We start from the raw sequence: 27244 nt of genomic DNA on the forward strand, positions 1-27244 counted from the left end.
TTTCACATAACCAACATACATACAGGCCTTAAGGTCACATTCAGTCTGCCATGAAACCACACAGCTGATAGAGGACTTTGTGCTCTACCCTGGCAATTCCCCTACCTAATAAGTAGGGGGAATGCTCTTAGGAACAACATAGGAAGAAAAGCAGAAAGTCACAAGGAGATTTGACAGAGGTGGGGAAGATGAGAGATGTTGCGGTTGAGATCCAGTAAATCTTTTTATTTCAGATGTTCCTAGGAAGCCTTTGTTCTCCTCCGCTCTCTTGCTTCTGGCAAGGAACGCAGCCAAGCATGTGCTCTTGTGAATCACAGGTAACTTACTATTTGAACAAACACATCAGCTCAAGGACATACAACAGCAGCAGTGGTCCAAACCCCAGCCCCCTCCCTTTGGTTCCAACAAGCCAACAGAAGGAGCTATGTACTTTAATGGAAATCAAGCAGAACCCAAATGAGTTTGTCCCAGGCAAGGGGTTTTAGGACAACCTTGCTCCATAGGGCTTTCATAGCACTGTGCAACAGCCCATGGACATTGCGTCTAGTTTCCATTGCACCAGCACATCTCCTGGCACTGGCAGAAAGCACCAAGCATGCAGATGCAAGAGAAAGACAGGCTTCAAGTAGAGGGGGAACTGGAAATAGCTAAGGATAGTAGCCCTTCAGTTCTGTCAGAGAGTAAAAGCCTATGCTGCTCTTACGCCTCCCCAGACTACTTAAGATCTGCTGTGTGGCACACAGTGGTCTCTGGCTAAGTAGTGTGGAGACCCTGAGGATAGGCATGCTTGGGCCTTTTATCATTTGGAGGGGATCAGGCTGCCCAGCACTTGATCTAGAGATCTTTAGGGTCCCATGAGATAACAGGCAGCCTTAACACATTGCTGAGATCATTCTGGCATTTCAGTTCACAAGGTCAGAGCTCAGTCACAGCCTGCCTGTGTTAAGTCATTCTATATGGTTTTTGAATCAATGCACTGAGGAGGTGGGATTAAATTATTAGATGAAGGCATAAGGGAAGTGTCCAAATATGCAAAGCCTGCTGGGGCTAAACTTAGAGGGTAGCCATGGGGCACAAGGAGCCCTACTGGCTGTGACAAGTACCTGTTATGCTTGTGGACCTAGCAGCAAGCCAAATTGAGATTCACTGATCCATTCTGGGAGACAGAGCTATAACTATAGCTAGTCTTTCCTGCAAAACATACCACCATGTGTGGCGGTGTGCTCCACCCCACCCAACCTTTTCCTATGGCAGTTGTGATGGATGTGTCTGGTCATGAGGGATGCATCCAGCTCAAAGTGGATTCGGGGGAGACAGAAAACAACGTAATAGCCAAAGGCTAATTTATGGCAATGCGTCCACCTAACCACACTGCTGGTCAATGTCCAATTCAAGCCAAATTCGGATGAAACTAACATCTGCAGTCAGTATGTAAATATGGCTACAGGTCAATCATCTTACCCCCATAAATAATGGAACAGCCCAAGAGCCCTTTGAGCTCTCCTGCACAGCAGCAGGCTGCATGCCAGGACCTCTCCTTGAGTAGGGGCATCTCTGAAGGTTACTCCTAGAGGTTGAGAGATTAGTTGCTGCAACAAATCCTCGGTAAGTGACTAACAGCATACTAAACTTTGAAATCTCAGCTAATTGATATAAAGGATTGATTGTGCATACATAATACTTTATACATAAACTGTTGACCAAGTCTGGGACTAGGATTGGGTCCAGCTGCACGTAGACTCCTCTCTGAGAAGGAGTTTAGAAAACAATGGGGTCGTCTCTGAACTTCATGACTCAATGGGAGGGTCTCCCTGACAGTTTTGTCTGACCCTGTCCTCTATGCAGTAAATAATCAAGTGTACCTTGCCATTGAATTTTGTTAAACCACTGTTGCATTTACCATTGAACCTTGTTAACTCACTGGTTAATATCAATAAAGTATATTTTTGCTTCTTTCTCACTCCATCCATGACACCATGGGGCTGGCAATCAGGATGCCCCTTAATTTTCAAGATAAGGAAAATGTACTAACAGGAAGAGAGAAAAAATAGTAAGGTGTGGAGAGTAAGGTGTTATCCAGCAAGCAGCTTATGCAGAAAAAAATCAAATAGAAGTTACTGTAATTCTGCCACAAGCATGGACACTTGCACAGTTTTTGGGAAACAGGGGCAGTATACCTCTAATCAAAAGGCCTCTAAGAAAAACATATCAAACATCTGGCAGCCACTCCCACAGGCCACAATGACTAGAAGAGAGTCACAAAATGTGGGCCTTGAGGCCCCTGCCTATATTCCCTACAACCTCTTATCATCAGCTTCAATTTGCATAGCAAAGAATTTGCTGAAATCATGGCAAGAAACAATTAAAACTACAGTCAGCTTCCAAGCCAGTAGTTGCATATTAGCATATGCCTGCACTCTAACATTAGTGTCACAGAGTTCTTTCTGAGATGTCATTCCATGGAAACACAAGCCATACAGTATGTGCTAAGCAGGGACACTGTACAGACCATATCAAAGCAGGACATAGGACAAGGCCCTAGGGCAAGTATCAGCAGAAGCACGGAGTCCAACCAGCATGGACATTCAGAAATTCCTCACACAGAACAGCTGCTCATTTTTCCCACTGTAGCATCTATGAACTCCAGAGCTGGGATCCGAGAACCATATCCTAATGCAGTTATTGTAGGTTAATGAAATAACTGTCAAGGTTGCAAGTTTATAACAAGTAAATTACACATAGCTGGTCAGACTTAATTTTGTGCTACAGCTTTATTAACAAGTATCCCCCATAAGTACCATGTGTCTTTATGGTGTGCTGCCAGATGCTCTGCAGCCAGTGCTTTTCATGTCACACACCATAAATGCACCAGTAAAATGAAACAGAAGTTTGATGCTGAAAGGGTCTGTTCTGAACATCATTTGACTATGCACATTCAACAGCAACATTCAAAAGCCTCCATCTTTTGTAGGTATCTCACACCCACAGAAGACCTCAAGTACCCTCAAGCCTGCCTCTTAAATGAAAAGTGAGCAAAGCCTGTTTTTATACCATCCTATGATTCCAATCCTGATGTTAGCCCCATGATGCAAGGGGGTCACTGGATTGGTATGGCAACACATAGACAGGTGCTCTGCAGCCGTTGTAGGACAAGTACATTATTCCAAAGAGTGTCTTATTCAGTTGGCATTATCAAAACCAATGAGGCACCTACACACAACCCCAACCATGCTCATAGCAGCAGCCCAATGCCTGCAGCTTCTTTACATTTTTTTTAAAAGCAAAGTCCAGTTGCATACCCTACTCATATCCTAGTGATCATAATGGAAATTAACTGCCTGCCAGTGACATCAGCCAGCAATTAAAGTCTACAATTGAATGTTTCAGGGGATTTTTTCTATAAATAGAAGTAATTTTATTTCCAGCAGTGGGATCACCACCATGAACTAGGCTATACACATCCTCAGTACAATCTGAGGAGGGGATGGCTGGTTGCTGCTGTGTTTATGGTTAACTCTGCCAACTACCCCATGCACACCTTGTTTGAGCACTTCTATACAAGCCATACATCTGTCCTGGTGAAAATGGGAGGTGAAACAGAGTGTCTTATATAAACGTCACTGAAAGATGAAGTACTGGGGAGAGTACAAAGTCACCTAAACACTGGCTGCACCACTGGTAGACTTAGCCTATTCACTGAAGTCAACAAAACTGTGAAAGAACACAGAGGCTTGAAGTCTCTCTTACCATCACACACTGCTTATGCTAGAAACCCACTGGGACACAAAGTACATCAGGAATAGAACCACAGAATCATAGAATAGTTTGGGTTGGAAGGGACCTTTAAAGGTCATCTAGTCCAATACCCCCTGCAATGAGCAGGGACATCCTCAACTAGATCAGGTTGCTCAAAGACCCGTCCAACCTGACCATGAATGTTTCCAGGGATGGGGCAACCTTTCTGGGCAACCTCTTCCAGCGTTTCACCACCCTCATCATAAAAAATTTCTTCCTTATATCTAGTCTGAATCTACACTCTTTCAGTTTAAAACCATCACCCCTTGTCCTGCCACTACAGGCCCTACTAAAAAGGCTGTCCCCATCTTTCTTATAAGCCCCCTTACTTACAGTATTGAATGAAAGGCTGCAATAAGGTCGCCCCAAGCCTTCTCTTCTCCAGGCTGAACAACCCCAGGTCTCAGCCTGTACTCATAGGTGAGGTGTTCCGTCCCTCTGATCATTTTTGTGGCCCTCCTCTGGACCTGCTCCGACAGGTCCTTGTCTTTCTTGTACTGAGGACTCCAGACCTGGACGCAGTACTCCAAGTGGCGTCTCACCAGAGCGGCAGAATCACCTCCCTCGACCTGCTGGACATGCTTCTTTTTATGCTGCCCAGGATATGGTTGGCTTTCTGGGCTGCAAGCACACGTTACCAGCTCATAGAATCATAGAATATCCTGAGTTGGAAGGGACCCACAAGGATCATCAAGTCCAACTCCTGTCCCTACATAGGACAACCCCCAAATTCACACCATATGTCTGAGGGTATTGTCCAATTGCTTCTTGAATGTTGTCAGGCTTGGCACCATGACTACCTCCTGGGGGAGCTTGTTTCAATGCTCCACCACCCTTTGGGTGAAGAACCTTTTCCTAATGTCTAACCTAAAACTCCCCTGGCGTATCTTCCTGCCGTGCTCTCGGGTCCTGTCATTGGTCATCAGAGAGAAGAGATCAGCACCTGCCCCTCCTCCTTCACTCGTGAGGAAGCTGTAAAATGCAATGAGGTCTCCCCTCAGTCTCCTCTTCTCCAGGCTGAACAAACCAAGTGACTTCAGCCACTCCTCATACGGCTTCCCCTCTAAACTCTTCACCATGTTTGTGGCTCTCCTCTGGACACTCTCTAGTAGTTTTATATCTTTCTTGTACTGTGGCACCCAAAACTGCACACAGTACTCAAGATGAGGCCACACCAGTGCAGAGTAGAGCAGGACAATCGCCCCCCTCGACCAGCTAGCAATACAGTGCTTGGTGGACCCCAGGACACAGTTGGCCCTCTTGGCTGCCAGGTCACACTATCGGCTCATGTTCAACTTGCCATCAACCAGAACCCCCAGACCCCTCTCCACGAGGCTGGTCTCCAGCTTCTCATTCCCTAGTCTGTATGTACTTCCAGGGTTGCCATGTCCCAGGTGCAAAATCCGGCACTTGCCCTTGTTAAACATCATATGGTTGGTGATTGCCCAGCTCTCTAATTTGTCCAGATCTCTCTGCAGGGCCTCTCTGCCCTCGAGACTGTCAACGGCTCCTCCCAGTTTTGTGTCATCAGCAAACTTTGATAACAAACCTTCAAGTCCTGCATCCAAGTCATTTATGAAGATATTGAAGAGCACTGGCCCTAAGATGGATCGCTGCAGAAGCCCGCTAGTGACTGGTCACCAGGCCGATGTAACCCCATTTACTATAACCCTTTGAGCCCGACCCATCAGCCAATTCTCACTCATCGCATTATGTGTTTATCCAGCTGTATGCTGGATATTTTGTCCAGGAGGATACTGTGAGAGACAGTATCGAAAGCTTTACTGAAGTCCAAAAATATTACATTGACTGGCTTCCCTTGGCCAGCTACGTGGGAAATCAATTTTGTCAAGCAGGACTTTCCCCTCATGAATCCATGCTGGCTGGGACGAATGACTGTGTTGTCTTTCAGGTGTTTTTTCAATAACTCCCAGAATAATCTTCTGCATGATTTTGCCAGGCACAGAGGTGAGACTGACAGGCCTGTAGTTACTGGGGTCATCCCTGTTGCCCTTTTTGAAGACTGGGACAATGTTTGCCAGCTTCCAGTCAACTGGGACCTCTCCAGATTCCCAAGAGCATTGAAAAATCATTGAGAGAGGTCTTGCGATGACATCAGTCAGCTTATTAAGTATGCTCGGATGAATCCCATGGGGTCCCATTGACTTATAGGGATCCAGCTGGAATAGCAAATCCTGCACAAGTTCAGGGTTTGTTGAGAGTTTATCATTCTCACAGTTGTGATTCTCTAGCCCATGGCTCTGAGACCCCCAGAGCCCATCATTGGTGTTGAAGACTGAGGTGAAGAAATCATTAAACGCCTCTGCTTTGTTTATGTCCCTGTTCGTGAGGTGACCATGCTCATCAAGTAAAGGGCCAATGTTATTTCTGGCCTGCTTTTTGCTATTTATATATTTTTAAAAGCTCTTTTTATTGTCCTTCACAGTACGGGCTGGCTTCAGCTCTAGTTGAGCTTTGGCCACGTGTATTTCCTCCCTACAGTGGCGAACACCATCTCTGTAGTCTTCCCATGTCACCTGACCTTGCTTCCACTGGTCATACATTTTCTTTTTTTGTCTTAGTTCTAGCACAAGATCCCTACTCAGCAAAGCCGGCCTTCTACCTTGCCTGCTTGACTTCTGACATTTTGGAATTGCCTGCTCCTGTGCTCTTAGGAGGTGGTACTTAAAAAGTGATCAGCACTGATGGACCTAGCACGTTCAAAAGCTTTTTTCTGTGGGACCTTACTAAGTAGTTTCCTGAGCAGCTTTTCATCCACCAGTACTCCCAAGTCCTTCTCTGTAGGCATGCTTTCAATCCCTTCGTCCCCCAGCCTGTACTGATACCAGGGGTTGCCCAGACCCAGATGCAGGACCTTGCATTTGGCCTTGTTGAACCTCATAAGGTTCACACAGGCCCACTTCTCAAGATTGTCCAGGTCCCTCTGGATGGCATCCCGTCCCTCAAGCATGTCAACTGCACCACTCAGCTTGGTGTCACCTGCAAATCTGCTGAGGGTGCACTTGATCCCCTGTTTATGTCATTGATGAAGACATTAAACAGTACTGGTCCCAGTATGGACCCCTGAGGGACACCACTCGTCACTGATCTCCATCTGGACATTGAGCTGTTGACCACTACTCTCTGGATGTGACCATCCAGCCAATGCCATATCCACCCAACTGTCCACCCATCATATCCATATCCTTCCAATTTAGAGAGAGGGATGTTGTGGGGGACTGTAACAAAAGCCTTACAGAAGTCCAGATAGATGTCATCTGTACCTCTTCCCTTGTCCACTGATGTAGTCACTCCATTGTAGAAGGCCACTAGGTTGGTCAGGGAAGAATTTCCCTTGGTGAAGCTATGCTGGCTGTCCTGAATCACCTCCCTGTCCTCTATGTGCCTTAACATAGCTTCTAGGGGGATCTGTTCCGTGATCTTCCCAGGCACAGAGATGAGGCTGACAGGTCGGTAGTTCCCAGGGTCCTCCTTTCTAACCTCTTGAAAAATGGGTGCAATGTTTCCTTTTTCCAGTCACTGGGGACTTCACCTGACTGCCATGACTTTTCAAATATCATGGGGAGTGGCTTTGCAACTACATCAGCCAGTTCCCTCAGGGGATTCCCACTGGGATGCATCTCGACAGGTCCCATAGACTTAATATGTTCAGGTTTCTCAGGTGGTCTCGAACCTGATCTTCTCTTACAGTGCAACAGACTTTGTTTCCCTAGTCCCTGCCTTGAGGTTCATCCACTTGAGAGGTGTGGGAAGAGAGATTGCCAGAAAAGACTGAAGCAAAAAAGTTGTTGAGTACCGCAGCCTTCTCCTCATCTGCTGTTACCAGTTTGCCAGTCGTGTTCATCAGGAGGGGTACACTTTCTTTGACCTTCCTTTTCTGTCTGACATACCTATAGAAGCCCTTCTTATTATTCTTTGCATCCCTTGCCAAGTTCAGCTCCAGCCACGCCTTGGCCTTCCTGAGCCCATCCCTACACAACCAGGCAGTGTCCCTATACTATTCCTAGGATACCTGTCCCTGCTTCTGCTACCTGTGCATTTCTTTCTTGCTCTTTAGTTTGACCAACAGGTCTTGAGTCATCCATGCCGCTCTCTTCCCTTCCTTACCTGATTTCTGACACATGGGTACTGAGAGCTCTTGCACTCTCTGGAAAGCATCCTTAAAGCTCCGTCAGCTTTGTTTTCCCTTGTCCCTGAGGGCAGTTTCCCAGGGGGTCCTATGGACTAACTCCTTGAACAGCTGGAATTTTGCTTTACTAAAATTCAGGGTCCTGACTTCACACTTCACCTAAACCATATCCCTCAGGACTGTGAACTCCACCATGGCATGATCACTGCAGCCCAGGCTGCCTCCCATCTTGATGTCTCTGCTTAGCTCACTTGCGTTAATGACCATCAGGTACAGTATTCCATCCCCTCTGGTAGGGCTGTCTATTATTTGGCTTAAGAAGTTATCCTAAATGCACTCCAGGAGTCTCCTGCGTTGCCTACAGCTCGCCAAGCTACTTTTCCAGCAGGTGTCAGGGTGGTTGAAGTCCCCCAGCAGGATGAGAGCCTGCGAGCACAATGCCTCCTGTGGCTGGAGTAAGAAGGCTTCGTCAATAGGCTCTCCTTGATCAGGTGGCCTGTGGTAAACACCAACTACAAGGTTCCCTTTGTTGCCTCAGTCTCGAATTCTTACCCATAAGCTTTCAGCCTGCTCATGGCTATTCTTCAGAGAGAGCTCTTCACAATCTATTAATTTCTTGATGTAGAGGGAAACCCCTTCGCCCCTCCTTCCTTGTCTGTCCCTTCTGAACAGCCTGTAGCCATCGATAGCCACATCCCAGTCATGGGATTCATCCCACCAAGTTTCAGTAATGGCAACTAGGTCGTAGCTTTCTAGCAGCACAGTGGCTTCCAGCTCCTCCTGTTTGTTGCCCATGCTGGCTGTGTTGGTGCAGGGGCACTTCAGCTGGGTTGTTGGCCATGTCACCTTCTTAGAAAACATACCTTAATTCCTTTGAGGTATTTCACTGGTGTTCCCTGTTGGCTTCTATTACCTCAGGAGCCCCTGGCTCATCTCCATAAGCCTTCAGGTGAGCTCCAGTATACCCAGCATGTCTCAGAGCAACAGGCTAAGGGCCCTCACTAGCACCCCATCCCTCTAACCTTGGCTTGTCATCCCACAGCTTGTCATGGGAAAGCCTGAAATTATCCCCCTCCCCTTTCAAGTCTAAAGTTCTGTCAGTGAGCCCCACTAGCTTGTGAGCAAAGATCCTCTTCCCCCTTTGAGAAAGGTGAATTCCATCTGATGCCAACAGGCCTGCTGCTGTGTAGACCATCCCTCTATCGAAAAAGCTGAAATTGTGGCGGTGACACCAGCCACAGAGTCATTATTAACAGACTGAGTGCATCTGTTTCTTCCAGTGTTGCTGTGCGCATCTGGAAGGATAGAGGAAAAAATTACCTGTGCTCCAGACTCCCTTGCCAACTGTCCCAAGGCCCTGAAGTCTCTTTTGATCGCCCTTGGGCTAGATGTTGCGGCTTCATTGCCACCCACATGGAAGAGTAATAATGGGTAACATTCTGAGGGCCGTACAAGGCTAGGAAGCCTCCTGGTGATATCCTTAACCCAGGCCCCAGGGAGGCAGCAGACTTCCCTAAGAAGTGGGTCTGTCCAGCATATTGGACCCTCTGTTCCCCTCAGAAGGGAGTCACCTACAACTATAACCAGTCTTTTCTTCCTCATTGAGGTGGTCATGATACAGGGGGTAGGCTTTTCTGACCTTGGCAACACTTCTGGACCATTATCCACATCATCCATTGACTGACCTTCCACATCCAGAGCCTCATATCTGTTGCATAGAGGCACCTGGGAAGGCAAGGTAGGCAAGGAGGGGGTTTGCCTGCTGGCTTGAGCATGGACTTGCCTGCACTCCTTTCCTTTAAGCTACTGCCTTCTGCCTGGCAGGAAGAAGATACACGATCCCCTTAATCTTGGGGCTTTTCTGGTGGCTGTTCCTGTTTCTGTCTCAGGGAGGGCAGAGCATGTTTCCACTAGCCTGTCTCTTTCTCAGACTCCCTGATGCTCTCTAACCTTTCTACTTCCTCTCGTAGCCCTGCCACCGGGCTGAGCAGATCACCCACTTGGTCACACCTCAAGCAGCTGTTCTCGCTACTGCCATCCATTACTAGTGAAAGGCTCTGTGTTCACATTTAAACAAAAGATGAAGGAAGCAGGAGGTCCTGCAAGTCAAATAGTAATGAGGCTGTAAGATTGCACAGCAATGAATGATTTCTGTTGGATTTCTGGCTGACCTCAAGGTAAGCATGCATATGTGCAAAATAACCTCATCACAGACTGATCAGATGCCTCTAGGCAAGGGAGTCAGAACACGAAATAGTATCATGTGTTTGGCACTTTGAAGGGGTAGCTTCCCACAGCTAAAAGTAGTCATAAACCAGGCTGATTGTGAGGAAGTATTTCAACCAAGGATTGTGAGTATAAGCTGAGCACTGCCCAATAACTCAACTCTTTGAGCTTAAGGAACAAGATCTCCACAGTTACCAAAACTCTTCAAAACCTTACTTTGATTGGAAAACCATCTTCATTAAGGAGAGGATTAGAAAACAATGAATTACAAATTCAGTGTCCTAAATAGGGACAGAAGGGGAAAAGAGCCATATGGCAGTGAGTAAAAATCAGATGTGAACAACAGCATCAAACATAACTTTGTCAGTAGTTTGCAGATGGTAACGGTCAGTGAGATGGCAAGTAAAACAGAAGCAGGTTTCTAGCAAAGGAAGCAGGTTTGCATGATAACTTAAGTGTGGTTAAATGACATGATCCTTTATTCAGCTAGATACTTTGAGAGAAAACACCGATTGTATTTGCAGGCTATCCGGAGAGCTCCTGCAAAAAAAGAAAACTGATCACCACCTAATGGACAGGACATGAATTCCAACTGCAATACCATGGGCTTAAGAGGATTATGTGAGCTTTGGAGGGGCCATAGGAGAATGATCATCATCACAGGGGACTGGTATACAGAATTAAATAGACTGCATCAAGGGGCCAGAGTCAGCACTAGACAAATGTATGGCAGAAGAGCTGAAGAGTACTGAAAAAATCTTATGCTCCAGAAAACACAGATTAGAGGAAGTCAGTCATTTAGCTACCTTACTATAGAGCAAGTTATGGGGAGACTTAAAATAAGTACCACCAGGAAATCTGGTTTAAAAAACTTTGGACTACAACAGGTAAAGGGACTACAACATGCAAAAGGACATTAAAGGCCTGCATCTAGATGTCCAAAATTGCAAAATATAAATTTAACTGTCACCTTTTTCTCTTGAAGTTATGCTCTGGCTGAATAACAAAAATCATTGTGCTGATGCAAGAATTAAGTGAAATACCGAAAAACAGAAGTTATATTCCAAGATTTACATGAATTTAAGGGAAAAATTAAGCCTGCATATATCTGAAGCATGTGTCATTAACACTTCAATGTCTGAAAATATCTAGAGGACTACTATGTCAGAGAATACACAGATCAAATGACAAAAGGGACAACAGGAGCTGAACCACGTTTCTAAAGTGGGTACATTCCAGTTCAAGGTGGACCTCTGTATTACAGAGAGATCCCAACAATAATAGCAAAGGAATCAAGATTTAAAAAATAGTCCTACAAAATATTTTTCTTAAGTCCTAGAAGAGAATCTTAAAAGTAGTTGAACTGATGCACTTCTACTCAACCCAAAGTGGGGATATAAAACCAATCTGAAATTTACTGTTTAGACCATCAGACTAACCCAGGGTAAATGTGGCCCTTTATTTCTAGTCAACCTAAGAACGTAAAAAGGATCAGGTTTCGTGCTGTCTATGGAAGTGTTACCTTGTTACCATCAAATATTACCATCATCCCAGCAGTAAAATGTGTCTCCAGAACAGACCTATGAAGAAATCAAGTAAAAGCCAAACTATCAGGAGTAATGCTAGTAAAAAACGCAAGTAGGCCTGTGTCCCAGACCTACTTGGAAGGGTAGGTTCCACATCAGACCCTATCCTGGAAGAGGGAAAGAAAAGAAACAATTTCTCTTTGCACTTGTACAGCCTATACCAAGGTCAAGGGGCTTCTTGTTCTCCTGCACGGAAAACCTGGAAACTTTTCCTCTGCTGGAAATGTAAGTGAGCTTATGTCCCTGCCCGTGGCAGGAGGTTTGGACTGCATGATCTTTGAAGGTCCCTTCCAGTCCAAACCATTCTATGCTTCTGTTCTATGATGTGTCGAAGCCAATAGCTGTAACATACCCTGATCAGCCTAAGGTAGGTGAGGCAAGTTCAAAGCAGCACTAAGACTGGAACAATGCTCATTTCCTAGTTCTGTAGATCCTTTATCCTTGATCCTGGGCTTTTTATTTTCAAGAATTGTAGCAATACTGTACAGCTCTACCACCGTAAACCACATGAAGCCTTCCTTCCATGTATGAAACAAAAAGAATAAAATCAACAAATGATACAGTTGGTTATTCAGCCTGAAGCAGAAGGAACATTTCAAATCAGAACCAGGAAAAAAAAAAAAATCCAAGTTTATTTATTCAAATGGGCACCAAATGAAGACGAAAAATCTCTTAACATTCCCAGATGGCAAGGTTCCAATTCAGTGACTGTCACTATACATCATGCAGACTGACAGTCTCAAACTCTCTGGGTGCCCTTCTGAGCTTAACCAGTGCAGCAACAGACTGGATCATTTTCTCTTCTTGCACCAGAGAAATTATGGCTTATAAATTACATTTATTATGTTTTACTGACAAGTACTTACTTCAGTGAAAGAGAATAGTCATGCTTGCTCGTTTGACTATTTCTTACAAGGTAGCTACATTCTTTACATAAACGTAACAGGTTTTCTGCATCTGTCCGACTGATTGCTCCATGATACCATCTAGGAAAAAGCAGAGATTAATACACACACATATTCCAACTCATACTCCTTTCACTACTTTGTTTCTTTAAGGTATGAATAATGGTTAATATCACATGAATATCTAAGATCTAGCATATTATGGATTAAAAGCAGATTGCTTGCATTATCTGAAGTTAACTTTACAACTTGTGGAGACCTGTAGTTCCTGCCAGCTGAAGGAAAAAAACTTAGATCAGGAGAACATGCAACAAGATTGGTGTACATATTTCTGTAAGAAATTCCCACTCAGAGCAACACATTATAATCTCTATCTTGCAAGCAGTAGATCCACAATATACACATTTACTCTGTTTCATTCCTGTGATATAACAGTATTTCAACTAATACACACAGGAACAAAAAGAAAACAAACAAAAGCAAACAAAACAAAAATGTCATCTGAAGCATATGAACACTTAATAGCGGAAAAGATTTGCTAAAATAAATCTTTGAGAAAGGAGAAAAGTAATTAAGTGTGAAGATCTATAACAAAGACAGCTAAACACAGCTGTGACAACTCAGAGCACTTTAAGTAAATCTCTGGTGGATCTGTGGAGTGGGTGTGATCAATTCAGGGAAGAAAGGAAATGGGGAGAAGAGCAGTGGGTCCTTTACTAAACTCACCGCTGCAAACAAAGAACCTCCTCAGCACATGCTGCTCTGTATCAGTGATTAAAATCTCACAGTCCAGTAGTAAACACTTTGACCCTTCCGCCAAGTTTCCCGAGCTATGTAATGTGCCTGGCCCTGCACTGGGTCAATCACAGCTCTGAGGAACATCTCTCCCTTCCTGCAATTGCCAGACGCACTTTGAAGCATGATGTGACACAACCATGCCTGCCTAAGCAGGATAATCCATACATCAGAAGTGCTCTCTGTCTGTTATTACCTGGAACTGTCACTGGCCTTGTGCAAAAAAGTTTTCTTCCATTTGTTCTCATTTTATTTCTCTGCTGAACTTAGTCTATGGGACATGTTCCAGCTAAAGGGTAAGTGAATAAAGACCAGAGGGATCCCTTTGCCAGAAGTCATGCTCTTAACTACCTTGTGCTGATGTCAGCTCCTTTGTCAAATCTGATGATTGTGCTAGACAAAAGTTGGTGCTCAAATTAAAAATTCATGTTGTGTCTGGTTACAACCAAAGTCTGCATTAGAGAAAGCTAAAAGGAGGGTTATACTATTGTATATTCAAGACAGACTAGAAAGGGAGGCCCTGACAGCCCCATCACTTCACAAGTAAAACTGAAGCACAGATGTGAATGTTTTCAGGCAGTGTTCTCCCTATCCTCCGTTAGATATTTACCGCTGAAGGATATTTCTCAACAAGCAATTTAAAGACTAGTTCTTCTGAGTGTAAGGGGAGAATATTAACACTAAGTGTAAATCAGAAAATGGATTTGGGAGAGTCTAAAAATTATTCCTATTAGCTATAAATAATTTTTCTTTCTTCTCTCTCCAAAAGGCCAAATGAAACCAAAATAAAATATGGCCTAGCCAAAACCAGGCAGGTACCCCAGACTCTGATATTTAGAGGGGAGTATTTCATGTATTCTTCAGATCTGGTGTTCCCCAGTTGGCAGAGAGGTTCACGGAAAAAGAATGCAGAGCTGATTCCAGGAAGCAAAACCTGCTTTTAAAACACTTAGAAGAAAAGCAGCACAGTATGAAAACAACTGCTGATGGGAGAACATCTGATTCAGCAGCGATGCCTGGAAGCTGTTTTGGCTACAGCTGAGAGTAAACAGCAGTATCCAGAAGTGTAATTGCTTGTGAATCATATGCCCATGTAAACGGGACACTCAGATTGCTCCTGTTCCAGATAGCTAGAGAGATAAGCATAGTGCTATAATCAGCTTGAAGTTCCTGACTAATTTGCTGTTTCAGCTGTATTGGGGCTGTTTGCCCTGGGTGTGTCCATTTTTTAAATGTCAACATATAGGTATTTGTGCTGAAAGGTCAAAGATTCAAATGTCAATGATGTGATCACAAAACAGTGAAATGACAACTTGTGAAAAATACCAATGCAAAAGCATGGGACATAAAAACCTGAAGACATGCATGTCTTCTAAGATATCCTGGAAAACATAGGCACACAATGCAAACCTGAAAGAAAAATTCAAACGCAATCACACACTTTGACCTTTATCAGGATCTCCTGCCACAATTGAAAGCATCCTGACTGTGGTTTATAGAACATTCTTTCTGATGTCCCTTACTTTCTCAATGGTCAGGTTTCAGCCCTTAAGTGACCACAGCTCCACTGAAGACAGGACAGCTGCATCAATTATACAGTAAGTATAATCAGTTCTTACAGCTCACATAATGCACAACACTACTCTGTTTCTGAATTGGTGAGAGCAAAACAGGAAGTCACCAAATCTTGTATACAAGCTGGGAGGGATTCACTGTCAATGAGACAATGGAAACAGCAGAACACACTTTCTTCTTTTCACTGTTATTGAGAAAATGGAACAAATTAATTCAATTCCCCTGGGTCCATGAGTTACTAAGTTCATAGTTACAGATTCCTTAATCACCGGCAACTAGAAATATTTTCTTGATATATTATCACATCTTAGTATTCCTGCCTGCTTGGGAAACTTCCTAACCTACCCATTAGAAATTCACTTGTCAATTTGCATGCTTCCTTTCCTCTAGATCTTTACTCCTCTTTAGAAAAACAGACTCCATTTTTGCAGAGAAAGATGGAATGGCTTGGCCTGTGCTGTGGAGAGGTCTCATGCTACTAAAACTCGAGCAGTTTGATTATGAATAATCTAGTGTACAACAAATGTAAACTCTTCCATTTTCTGACATATTATTGTTAATTGTGAATTCGTTTCAGGTTTGATCCTGCATAATGAAGAATCAAAAAGAATCTAATGTGGTTAAAACTTGAATAATTAAAGAAAGCAAAACTAGCCTGCAGTTTTCAGTTGTTATTATCAATTGCAGTTATATATAACTGCAGTTATATGAAAAGACAGATCTACACAACAATATATTTATGAGTCAAAAGTTAATTAACAGATGCTGAACTTCCTGCAGCATTTTAAGTGTATTTTTGGGGGGTATGGTGGGCTGGAACTACCCAAATATGAGAACCAAATTTTAGAGTCAAATTTATAGCCTTTTAGTCATTTACCTAACAGTACCAGTGAGTGATTTCACAATAGTGGTTGCTGCTTCCTCTGTTGGAGATAAGTGTACAATCTGTCAATGAGCAGAAGGTTCAAAGGTACTTGATTAGATGGAATATGACACCATGCAGATGATATTATTCTCTGTTTCAAGCTTAAGTTTCCAAATATTGCACATAAAAATAGAATGTCAAAGGAAAAGGAATTTCTGGAACTACTTCCTCTCAGACGCAACTGACAGAGGGGATTCTCTTCTACTGAGGATCTGAAGTGCAAAAGGATTGCTAATCCTCCCAGTACCACTACCATTGAGGAACAAAGTAGTCTCACAAAGACCACACTCACATCTATGCTAAATTATGCCCTCCCTCTCCTGTAAAAATAAATTCTGCATTTAACTTAGAATCACAGTGTCTGGAGTAGGACTGCCTTCAGGGACTCATGACACAGCTTCCTCACTTTACTGTGTGAATCCGTTGGGCTTCTCAGTGCTCACAAGTACCAGTGTAACCTATATAAATTGCTCCACAAGAAGATTTTTCTTTCTTTGTGTAACAGGGGGTTCTGGCCCCTTCTATGAGGCTGTGTCTTTGGTATGATACAGGACAGTGGTTCATTCCATCACACAAGCCAGTCTGTCCAAATAGTTCAAGGAAGGCTAACAATGAGGCAGGACAGAAGGCACCCTTGTGGATACCAGACGTTCACTCCAGGGAATTCCCCCAGAACTTGAGTTTGGGGCTAACAATACTGCCTCTAAATACCACCCTCAAGTTTGACACCACCACAGTAGAAATAACACTCTCTTTTCTGAAAGCTTTGTAAGCGATCTTATCAGTCTCTCCCTGGAGCAGTGTTACAGCCAGATGCAAGGCATGTCTGAGTTACTAGAAACATGCTATGCAGCCACAAAGACATGGAATCTGTGCAACTTTAAAGAACAATTTGTAGATATGTGATATACACTTGTTTTCCCTAATGCAATGTAATCAACATGGTTGAAAGTGGAATAACTGCATGTACTTGGCAGATAAAATTCACTGTTCCTGAGATGAGTTTCCTGTTTAACTCTATTTTGTCCCCCATGAAAGTTACTTACACTTTGCAGGATTAGTAAGAATAGTTTTTTGTGAGCACTAACAGAAGGAACACTGAGGAGGGAAAGCTGGACAGCAGGATCTGGGACACTTGTTGCTGCTGTAAGTGGGGAGGCAAAGAGCTAGAGAGCAATTACTGTGCTTACTTACATCTGCTTTTCCAGTTGAATAGTTGGATCTATTCTCTCTCCCAGGATCCCACAAAATTCTGGACTGCCATGTTTGATGGGTTTAAAGCCTCCTCCGGGTGTTCTTAACTGCCTGTGCTGGTCATTTGAGGGAGAAGGAGACGCTTGCCGTTTCTCACTTCCATTAAATTGGGCTGCAAGATACACAATAATTACCTCTCCAGGCAAGGTTAACAAGGACCAAAATAGTTGTAGCACTTAGAGAGGTTTCACGCTTCCCAGGGAGAATAAACAGGCATCCATTAGCATTAAGATGTGGTGGTTTTTCTACAAAGTTATATGTATCTTGTAAAGGTGTTTCTAACTATGCAAAACAGTCCTAAAACTCACTTGCTTTTCCAGTAACGAAATCCACCCTCTTCTAAACCTTGTTACAATAACTAGTGCTTATCTTAACATTTGATACTTTCTTCCCCAAGAGATGATACTGTTAAACAAGTAACAGTAACAAAGATAGGCTTTCAGTCACGCACCATAATTACAATAACAAACAAGTGAGAACCTCAAGAATCCAGCTTGCTTCAGTTTACGTGGAATCATCCTAACAGTGATCTGGATACAAATCCAGACAGCTAACACCCATCTAGCCACATCAGAAATACTGCAAAGCAGCAATGAATTAAAAGTGTATCCACTTATACAATGCTGGCACAAAGCTTTTGTCTTGAAACACTAGGGTACAAAGTGATGAAAAGGGAAAAAGGCATTTGTTAGTTTATCTCACAGACTATATTATTCCAAGAAAAGCAATAGGACTTGTTTTGCAAAGCTGTAATTTCTTAGAGCATTGCAACATCTGCAGCAAAGCACATACTAATGATGTCAGCATCCTCATTCTTACTACACTTACAGATTCTACATATCTATAATTTCAAAACATTAAAGGACAGAATATTGACAGAAACAGTGAAAGGTGCTACCCACACCATCTTCCTGACTCTCACCACCCTCTGTGGTTTGCGTCTTCATCAAATCTAATACTTCCAGCTGCAGATGGATTATTGTTTTAAGGTCATCTAGTGGGGACCCGGCAGAGAAAAGTTCACTGTATCAGGAGGCAAACATCACAATGCACACAAGCACACACAGCACAATCAGCTCCTCTGTGAGTTCCAACGGCAATATCAGAGAAAATGTTACAAGGACAATTAAAGGGACTCCCTACCACAGCATGTTGTAGATCTCATGCATTTAGGACTCAACTTATTATAACACACAGCCAGTTAGGCATGTGGCTGGTAGTACTTCCTGTTTTAAAGCAACGCTATTCTACAGGAAGACAGCTGTAATGTTCAAAAAGATAACGCATACAGAATAGAGATGTGTTGGACGTATAAAATATTTTTTTTGTTGTGGTTATTTTTATATGCTTTCCTCATGGGGCTTAGGACACTTCCAAATTTCCCCTCTACTCAGAGAAAGTAGGCACAAATTATTGCAAAAATTGGGCAAATGTATTAAATCATATTCTGAAGTGTGCATGGCAGAAATAGGCTGGTTATTTCTAAAATGGAAACTCAGATTTAACCTCATTACTGGGTAATGAAAGCTGATTAGCATCACAAGGAGAAACATTGCATGTGTGTACTTGCAGTGACATATATGAACAGCACTATTATTTCAACTGTAAGAAAAACACCTGGATTTAATTTGGGAACTCTATGAATACTGGTGAACCTAATGTCAGCCTCTGACCAAGCAACATCTTTCAGACACCAAAAAGTTCAGTTCGCAAAGCAAACATTAAATTCAGTTCTGATTGTAAACAGCAATATCTTTACAACATGATGGTTAGAAGTAGGATCTGTTCTCTGAAAAGAGCACAGACAAAGTTACATTTCAGATGCTTTTGAATGTTTTTTTCTGTCTGAAAAGCCCATACATGTCTCTGGATTCCTGCCCTATTTCTTTTTTTTTATTTTTTTTCAAGAATTAAATTGGCAGGAAGAAGCAGTCTGAAAGGGATATCCAGGCAGATTAAACTGACAAGCATGATGCCCAGTCAGGCACCAGCTCATGTAATGGTGTTATCAGGACTGAGTTTCAGCTGCTATAAGTCCCCTCTTAACCAAAACTGCAGTATATACAGTGAAGGTTCAGAAGCTCAATTCCACGCAGCTGGGAGTGTAAAGTTTTTTTTATTGCTATGGTATTTCTGTTTACACAGTCATTACAGTTATGGAACTGACTGCATACCTGACCCTTCCTTACTCTCCATGCATCCTCTCTTCCTCTGCCCTGTAGCTGGTGCCATAACCCTCTTGTGGTGGCATGCCAAAACTCCCCTGCTTGAAGTTCCCCAGGGTCCTAGGCACCAGCTTTCTGTGCAACAGCAGCTGCAACCAGGAGAGGTGACCAAGTCTGGCATCTACAGATCCTCCTTCAAGGAGTCCATGATCAGTGCTGGAAACTACTACCAGATGGCCTCTTCATAAGAGAGGCCCTATTCTTAACAGAGGGCCGCTTATTTTGTAAAGCAATACTAAGATGGGCTCTACAGACTTAACATACGTTTCCTTTTACCCAGAGGTTTGCCCACATGACAGCCTGGAAAAGCCTGATTTCTCACACACTCAAATGGGAGCCAGTGTCAGCCTGACATTCCTGAATGGGCTCTCTGGTGTTGCTATCTCCTTTTCCAGCCAGACTTATGTACCAGAAAGCTACTTTGCTCCTGTTACTTTGCCAACCTCAGCTCTTCTGGGCAAACCAGTTTGTCCAGCTCGGCAGGACCTCTAACAAGACCTGCCTACTTCCCATAAAAGCCACCAAAACCACATTTCAGCTTCAGCTGTACAGCCTCCAATGAAACAAAATCAAATTTGTTTGTGAAAGAATTCAAGCTGCAGACAGTAAAAATCCTGCACTCCAGCTCTGCTACACAGGGACACACCTTTCAGCACTGCAGTTAACAGCATGAGTCCCTGAGGAAGGCTATACATAGCTTGCTCCACAAGTGTCAGCATGACACCAGCCCCAGAGCCATGCTTAGGAGCCACAGTGCAGACATGCTCCCCTCAACCTGAACAGACTTCATGGCTTGTGCACACTTTCAGTCTGGCACACCTCTAACTCCAGTTTGGAGATAAACAGGTTCTATCCATGCTTCAGCAAAAAATCTTGAAATCATTGCAGAGGAACAAACGTTTTCCTTAAAAGACTTGCATGAGTAATTAACTTCATGATAATTCTACTGTTGCTTGCCATATTGCTTTGTTTCCTAGGTCTATCACCTGGCAAAACAAAAACATTGGTTGCATCAGTCTCTTTGTGTCTGCACTTCACATCACAAACATTTGTTGTTCCCTTCAGATGAACTTCTCAAAATAGGAAAGTTTTAGCAGAAAGTCCCTTCAGATTCACAGCCTCCACAGCTCCAAGTAGTTGGGGGATGGTAGTTGTGGACCTGTAAAGTGGGAATTGTCCATTGCTAGGATTTCTAATACCACTTAGATCAACATTGTGCTCTTCAGCGAAATCAACATCAGCTAAGAACTGAAAAAAACCCCACCTGGTCTAGTTACATTAGCTAGCTACATTACAGAACAACAGTATGCAATAAGCCAGAAAAGCACTTCACACATCTCAGCAGAGGGTCAATACTTTTCCATTGCAAACTTCCCACGGTTTCAAACTCAGAAGTTGGACCTCTTCTTTCCTTATTTTAAACATTTGTAATTCCTAGGAGTTAGATTAAGTATAGAGACACCAGATGAGACAGCAGTTTAAATCTATGCTTGCAGCTAATCCTTATGCATTGCTTTGTAACAAATAACCGGGTACCTAAGACATACTAAGTTATAACGAATGACAGATACAATTAAAAAAATCAAATTAATCTCAAAAAATGTTTACTCTCTTAGCATTTTAAAACAGAACGCTGCATGCTGAACCCATAAGAAATTCAGCCATATCATAATACTTTTTAATTAAACTTCTTTTTAGTCTGTTACTTTTGTAAAGCAATATTTTAATTTAGTATGCTTTCATGAGAGTTAACTACACAATGCTTAGAAGAATATTTACACATAGGGCAATCATAAAATCTCATATTGTATGGATTGTGCCTTATTAATTTACAGTCACATGTAGACAAACTAAAAACTACAGATGAATAAAAAATTTGACAAAACTAAGATTCTTTTCTTTAAAATCAACATTGAAAAAAACTATTTCAGAATTTACCTGATAAAGACCAAAAAGGTGGGTATGCAGACGATTACAGAGCTCAAAGACTTTACAAACACCAAATGAGTTGTGCACAAAAAAGTATGCAGTAGAAACTAATAAATCTGTTCTCTGGATTCAATGAATTAAAAACCAGCCGTTTCATATAATATGCACAATACATGAAGAACAAGGTCTAAGATTTCTCTATGCACGCATATGACTCTCAAAACAATAACTTTTAAAACTAAAAATCCCATTTCTGTGGCTGCTGTATTACTAATTGAGAAATCTGTAAAGCGTACTGGTCCCACAGCTTGTATCTTACTGTTGCTAAACAATGAAGTTTCTGGTTTAGGTATGTTGCATACTTGGAAAGAAAAATTACTTCTGGGTAGCACGCAATCACCATCCTTGTGCAGAAAGCTCACAATAACTCTGATGTTACTTTTTGCCTTTGGAAAATGATCAAAACTAACATGTAAAGAAAAACTGAACTCACAGAATCCCTGTCCTATGCTAAACCACAGAAGCAAGCTACAGAGAGATAAACAGCCCTGAAGAGTTCCACCTTTGAAGACTTAAGTGTCACTGGCTCAAGCTTTTGTTCCTCCCTGACCTTTTATGTAGACCAAGGGCTTTACTTACCCTTTCACTTTCAAAAAAAAATTATTTGCTCAAAAGTAGATCTAACCTCAAACTGTCCAAGAACATATACAAGAATGGCTGAACATGCCTCCAACCAAGCAAACACTGGACATGTTGGCAAAAAATAACTGAAAGCCTTTCAGCTAACACAGTCAGCAAGAATTAATTGTTCAGCTTCCTTTGTAGGAGCTCTTTAACAGCAATCTGTAGTCGCTGTAGCCCAGACATGGCATCTGGCCCAGCTCAGAGGGCTAGAAGGATGGAGATGAATGAGGAAGCACACCATCCTTCTTCCTTGTGGGCAGAAATGCACATACAGCTAATAAGAGAGGGTCTAGAGTGATAGGGAGCAGGTGTTTGAAGGTGGGAGAAGACAAATCTCAAGGATATGTAAGAAGGTAACAGAGTGGGACCAAGTGTCAGGTAGAAGGATGAATGAGCGAGTCTAGACATAGATGCAGTTCTGTAGGACAAAAGAAAGGGGAAAGGATGACTACAAAAAAAGAAGGAAAGATGAGTAAGATGCAGATGTGCTGGCAGAGGGAAAATGATGGAAAACCCTCCTGAATCTGTAATGGAGAACAAAGAAATTCCCTGAAAAACAATGCAGAGAGCAGCCTAAGACCCACTGCAAATGCACTGCACAGCCCCTACATGTGCTGTGGGTAGCTTGTGGATCCTTCCAGGTAGCAGACACCCTACCTCTACAAGAGTTACTGTAGACCATGCTGCTGTGTAGTAAGGCTCACCTGTCAGGAGATGAAGGCTGCACATATGCTCTAGGCAAAGGTAGCATTGCTGCCATCATAAGGTCACATGAAAAGGCATGGAAATATCTACTGAACTGGGACAGACACCAATGCCATAGCATAAACCCAAAGCAGGCGGCTTTACACACATACACCAGAGTGACATTCAGCATCTGCAAGACAGCCATTGTGGCACCAGAAATGTAGTCTCTGTTGATTAGACTGTCTTGACACACAATAGATATCCCAAATCATAGCCAGGATCTCACAGCCAGGCAATCTTCCAGCACAAGTCTTGCAAGCATTTCAATTGGTCCAGCAAAGCCTGAACCAAAGCCTGCTTCCACCACACAGAGCTCAGCAGCAGAACTGTATATCCTACTAGAAGCCACACAAGCAGGTTAGACTTTTGTGTGGAGTTCATGCTCTTTAGGGAGAGAGACTACCCAGCATCCATCTGCACAGCATCCAGCAGAACTGCATGGTGGTTTAGACGCAAGCTTGAAAGAACTATCAGCATAGGCTTAATGAGGAAGAAACTGAGCCTGGAACTCTGCAAGGTTATTAACAGCTCACATGCCAGAGCAAACCATGCTGCCAGGAAGTAGAAATCAGTTTTCTCTGTCCTGCTCTTCTGTTCCATAGGAGCCCAACAAGAGGAAAGGGGATGCTGGGCAAGACATTTCTTTTTAAGCAGCTGTTTTAGGTTCATCCATGTGTCTCTTGCTCCCACCCACATTTCACAGGATGGATAATACAGACATCAGCTTGGCTTGGAAACAAACCCAAATAAACTACAACCTAAAGACATAAGAACAAATGAAGCAGAGAGGCAGAATCACTCTCACAACAGATGGCCAATGCTATACTTCACTGTCCTAGAAGAGAAACACATTTCTGTCACCCACATATGCCTACCTGTTAGAGGATCAGGTCAGAAACACCCAAGAAGTGTATTGTCACAACAGGCTCTGTTTACAGAACAGCAGCCCCCTGTAGCTGTGGAGAGAAGTCACTTCTCATTTGTGCAGTGTGGCGCAGAGAATTGCAAAATCATAGAATAATTCAGGTGGAAAGGGACCATGGCAGGTGTCTAGTACAACCTGCACAAGGCAGGGTCTGCTATGTGATCAGATCAGGTTGTTCAGAATTTTATCCAGTCATCCCTTCACACAAAATGAAAAAATCTAAAGATGGAGACTGCAAAAGCTCACTGGACAATTGGTTCCAATGCTTGACTGTCCTTGCAGAGAAAATAAATTTTCCCCATATAGAGTCAGAACCTCTCCTGATTCAACTTATGTCTCATCTTCCCATCACACACCTGCTCATTTGTGAAGAACCTGGCTCCATCTTCTCAGAGATCTCCTCATAGGCATTGGAAAGTTGCTATTACATGCCCCCAAAGCTTTCTCTTCTCCAGGCTAAGCAAGCCCAATTCTCTCAGTGTCTCCTCACAAGTCATGTGCTGCAGTTTCCTGTCATTTTGGTGGCTCTCTGCTGACATCAACATTTATCGACAGCCTTCTTGCATCATAATACTGGACACGACATTACACACGTTGTGCAAGAAATGCAAAGAGGAACAGTCACTTTGCTTGATCTACTGCCTATGCTCCTGTTCACACAGGCCAGGATGTTGCTAGCCTTCGTCACTGCTGGGGAGCACTGCATTTAGTCCACTTTCCCCCAGGACTCCTTAAGCCCCTTCCAGCAAAGCTGTAACCCAGCAAGTCAGCCAGCCCTTGGTCCACATGATTGCAAGGGGTTAGTCTGCTCCAGGTGCAGGTCGTTGAGTTTGTCCTGGTTGGATTTTGTAAGTTTGTTGTCAGCCCATTTCTCCAGCCTGTTCAGGTCGCTCTCAATGGCTGCTCTGTACACACACAACCCCTCCCCCCCATCTGATATAATTCCTAACTTGATGAGGTGCATTTCCTCTCCTCCTCCTCTGGATTACCGATAAAGTCGTTGAACAGGAAGGGTTCCAGAAGAGATACTCTGAGGAATCAAACTTGTAACCAGACTCCAGGAAGAGTATGAATCACTAAGCCCTACTCTTTGCGTTCAGTGACCCTGACAGGTTTTCATGCATCTGGTAGTCCACTCATCTAGGCTACAGCATTCCAAACCAGGTAACACAGCTGATGCCACAGCATAACATGCTGAAGGCTAAAGTCAACATAGATGACACCTACTGCTCTCCTTCCATTAACAGATCTAGTAGTTTCAACGCAGAGAGCAAACAGGTTTATCAAGCAGGATTTACCCAGCCTAAATGAACATTGACTACTAATCATTGCCCTCAGGCTTCTTCCATACTCCTCCCAGAGCCACATCTGGTTTCTTCCCTTCTCATCCCCACAATCATCACCACACACAGCTCTCCAAGCTTTCTGCCAAGCTGACTCCTAAAACGGAAGGGGAACAACCCTGCTTCTAGACACAGCTTTTCCCTAGAACATGCCACTTGAGGGGAACGTCATAGAGCATGTACGACTCTAGCACCCCACAAGAACATCCTGGAACATGGTCAGACTACCTGATACACCTGGGCCTTGCTGGGCACACAGAAGCTCTATGAAAGAAAAAGCCTTGGCCTCTAGAATCACATCCTTGCTGAATAAAGCCCCCTCAGCCCTTTCCACAAAGTAACAGAAAGGAAAAAAGAGCAGTGTAACCAATGCCAAGCAGAGACATCCACAGAGACAAAAAACAGTTTGTGTCAGATCTCACTAACAAGTGCTGATGTGGGAGAACTTCAGCAGTTCAAAAGGATGAATCCAAAACCAAGTTCTACATATCCATAGAAATGCTTGCAATTACAATGAAAATACTCCAAATAGCAAGAAATTCATCACCGAGTAGAAGCATGTTACTGCATATACGTTACACAGATATTTTTTGTCCTGCCCCTTTAAGAATTGCCCCACAATTTAAGGACCTTGCAAAGCAGCTCCCTCATCATAGAGCCACTCAACAATAAACACTATCTACATCATGTCCATTAAAATGGGGGTAGGGGCAAGGAGCTGGAGAAACAGAAGGTTTACTAACATGAACCAAGTGCTGAGATAGTTGACAACAGGTCAGCTGAAGCACCAAACAAAAAGTGCAATGTTCCACATTTCTGCAGCAGGTAAAGATCTGAGACTACCCACATTTGCTTTTCAGAGATTTCTCCACACACACACACACCAAAAGAGCAGAAATACTTGAATTCTCCTAAAGGCAAGTACCTATGCTATGAGTGTGAGAGACAATTTCCTGGTTAGGATCTAGGAATCCTACCTGCCAGAGCTGGGATGGTGACTTTGTTCCACTCCCATGGCTGATCATACTCATCTGCAGGCCTGTCATCATCCTGTGGCAATTTGCTTTCTCGTAAACGGTGACTCACCACACTTTCAGAATCAGATTCCATACCACTGCCTTCTGGTTCATAGGGTGTGTCATAAAGCTGCATGTTTTTCTGATGGGACTTCATGCCTTCCTGCTTCTGAAACTCTGTTGGCAAGAAAGAAAATTGCATCAGCATCGCTACTAACCATGACTTATCATCACAGTCAATAATTTTAGAGCATTCAGCTTCCATCCGTTCCTTACTAGCCACATAATTATACAGATGGCAAGCTTGTACAAGACTTCAAAATTTTACCTCTACACTTGGTAACTGGCTGGAAGCAAAAGTTTGCTCCAGCTAACAATCACAGCACAAACAGTCTCATGCCTCCACCAACATTCCCCACCTTGCACAGAGCCAGATTACAGGAAGCACACAATCCCTGTCAGCCTGTATAAAGCATACTTACAAGCAACTGTACATAAATCCCCCAAAACACTGAAATTTGTGTATGCAGTCAGCTCCTCAAGAGGAGATCATTCAGAAGTGCAATTTGAAGATACAAAGATCACAAAAAATAAATCCCACAGTATAATTATATATGCTGATAAAAAAATTCTCTGCAATTATCTCTACAGAATATCAGCAGAAAATGAGCTAGGACTAGAGTAAGAACACTAAACAAAAGCATTGGTAATTAGAGCTTAGCTCACATTGTATTAAGGAACATGTATTTCTTTAAACTAACACTGACCTTATAAATTTTTTTAAACATGTTGAAGCTTCACAGAAAGGAACACTGTACTGCCCTCCTGAATACAGCAAACCAAAAACTGGGCTTTGTTAAGAGGAGTACAGGTAGCAAATCAAGGGGCAAGCTGTCATGCCTTCACCCTTGGCCCCAAAGAGGCAACACCCACCAACAGGTGGGTCCTACTGTGTCCAGTCTGCACACTCCCTATGAGGAGTGTGGAAGGAGTGAGCTAGTTCATAAAACTACAAAGGAGCCAGTGCAGAGCTACCAAGATAGTAGGGTCCTGGGGCCTATGATAAGGAGAGATGATTTTGGTTAATGTGATGAAGAGAAGGTCAAGGGGGATGTAACAGCAGCTTTCAGCTGCCTGAAAGGCAGTCAGAGCCAAATCCTTCTC

At 43.3% G+C, this 27244-nt stretch overlaps 1 protein-coding gene across 2 annotated transcripts in view; it reads right to left on the reverse strand.

Annotated features, from left to right (window-relative positions):
- The window catches only part of SHB (SH2 domain containing adaptor protein B), a 97169-nt gene that overhangs the window by 26388 nt on the left and 43537 nt on the right, over positions 1-27244 (reverse strand). For both annotated transcript variants that reach the window (XM_082335851.1, XM_082335850.1), the window contains exons 3-5: positions 26042-26257; positions 17152-17323; positions 12624-12743 (exon numbers count right to left, since the gene is read on the reverse strand). In XM_082335851.1, coding sequence (XP_082191977.1) covers positions 12624-12743; positions 17152-17323; positions 26042-26257 — 508 coding nt within the window. The remainder of the gene's footprint in view (positions 1-12623; positions 12744-17151; positions 17324-26041; positions 26258-27244) is intronic.

This window comes from Platalea leucorodia (assembly GCF_965183815.1).
Source record: "Platalea leucorodia genome assembly, chromosome: Z".
Taxonomy (NCBI): domain Eukaryota; kingdom Metazoa; phylum Chordata; class Aves; order Pelecaniformes; family Threskiornithidae; genus Platalea; species Platalea leucorodia.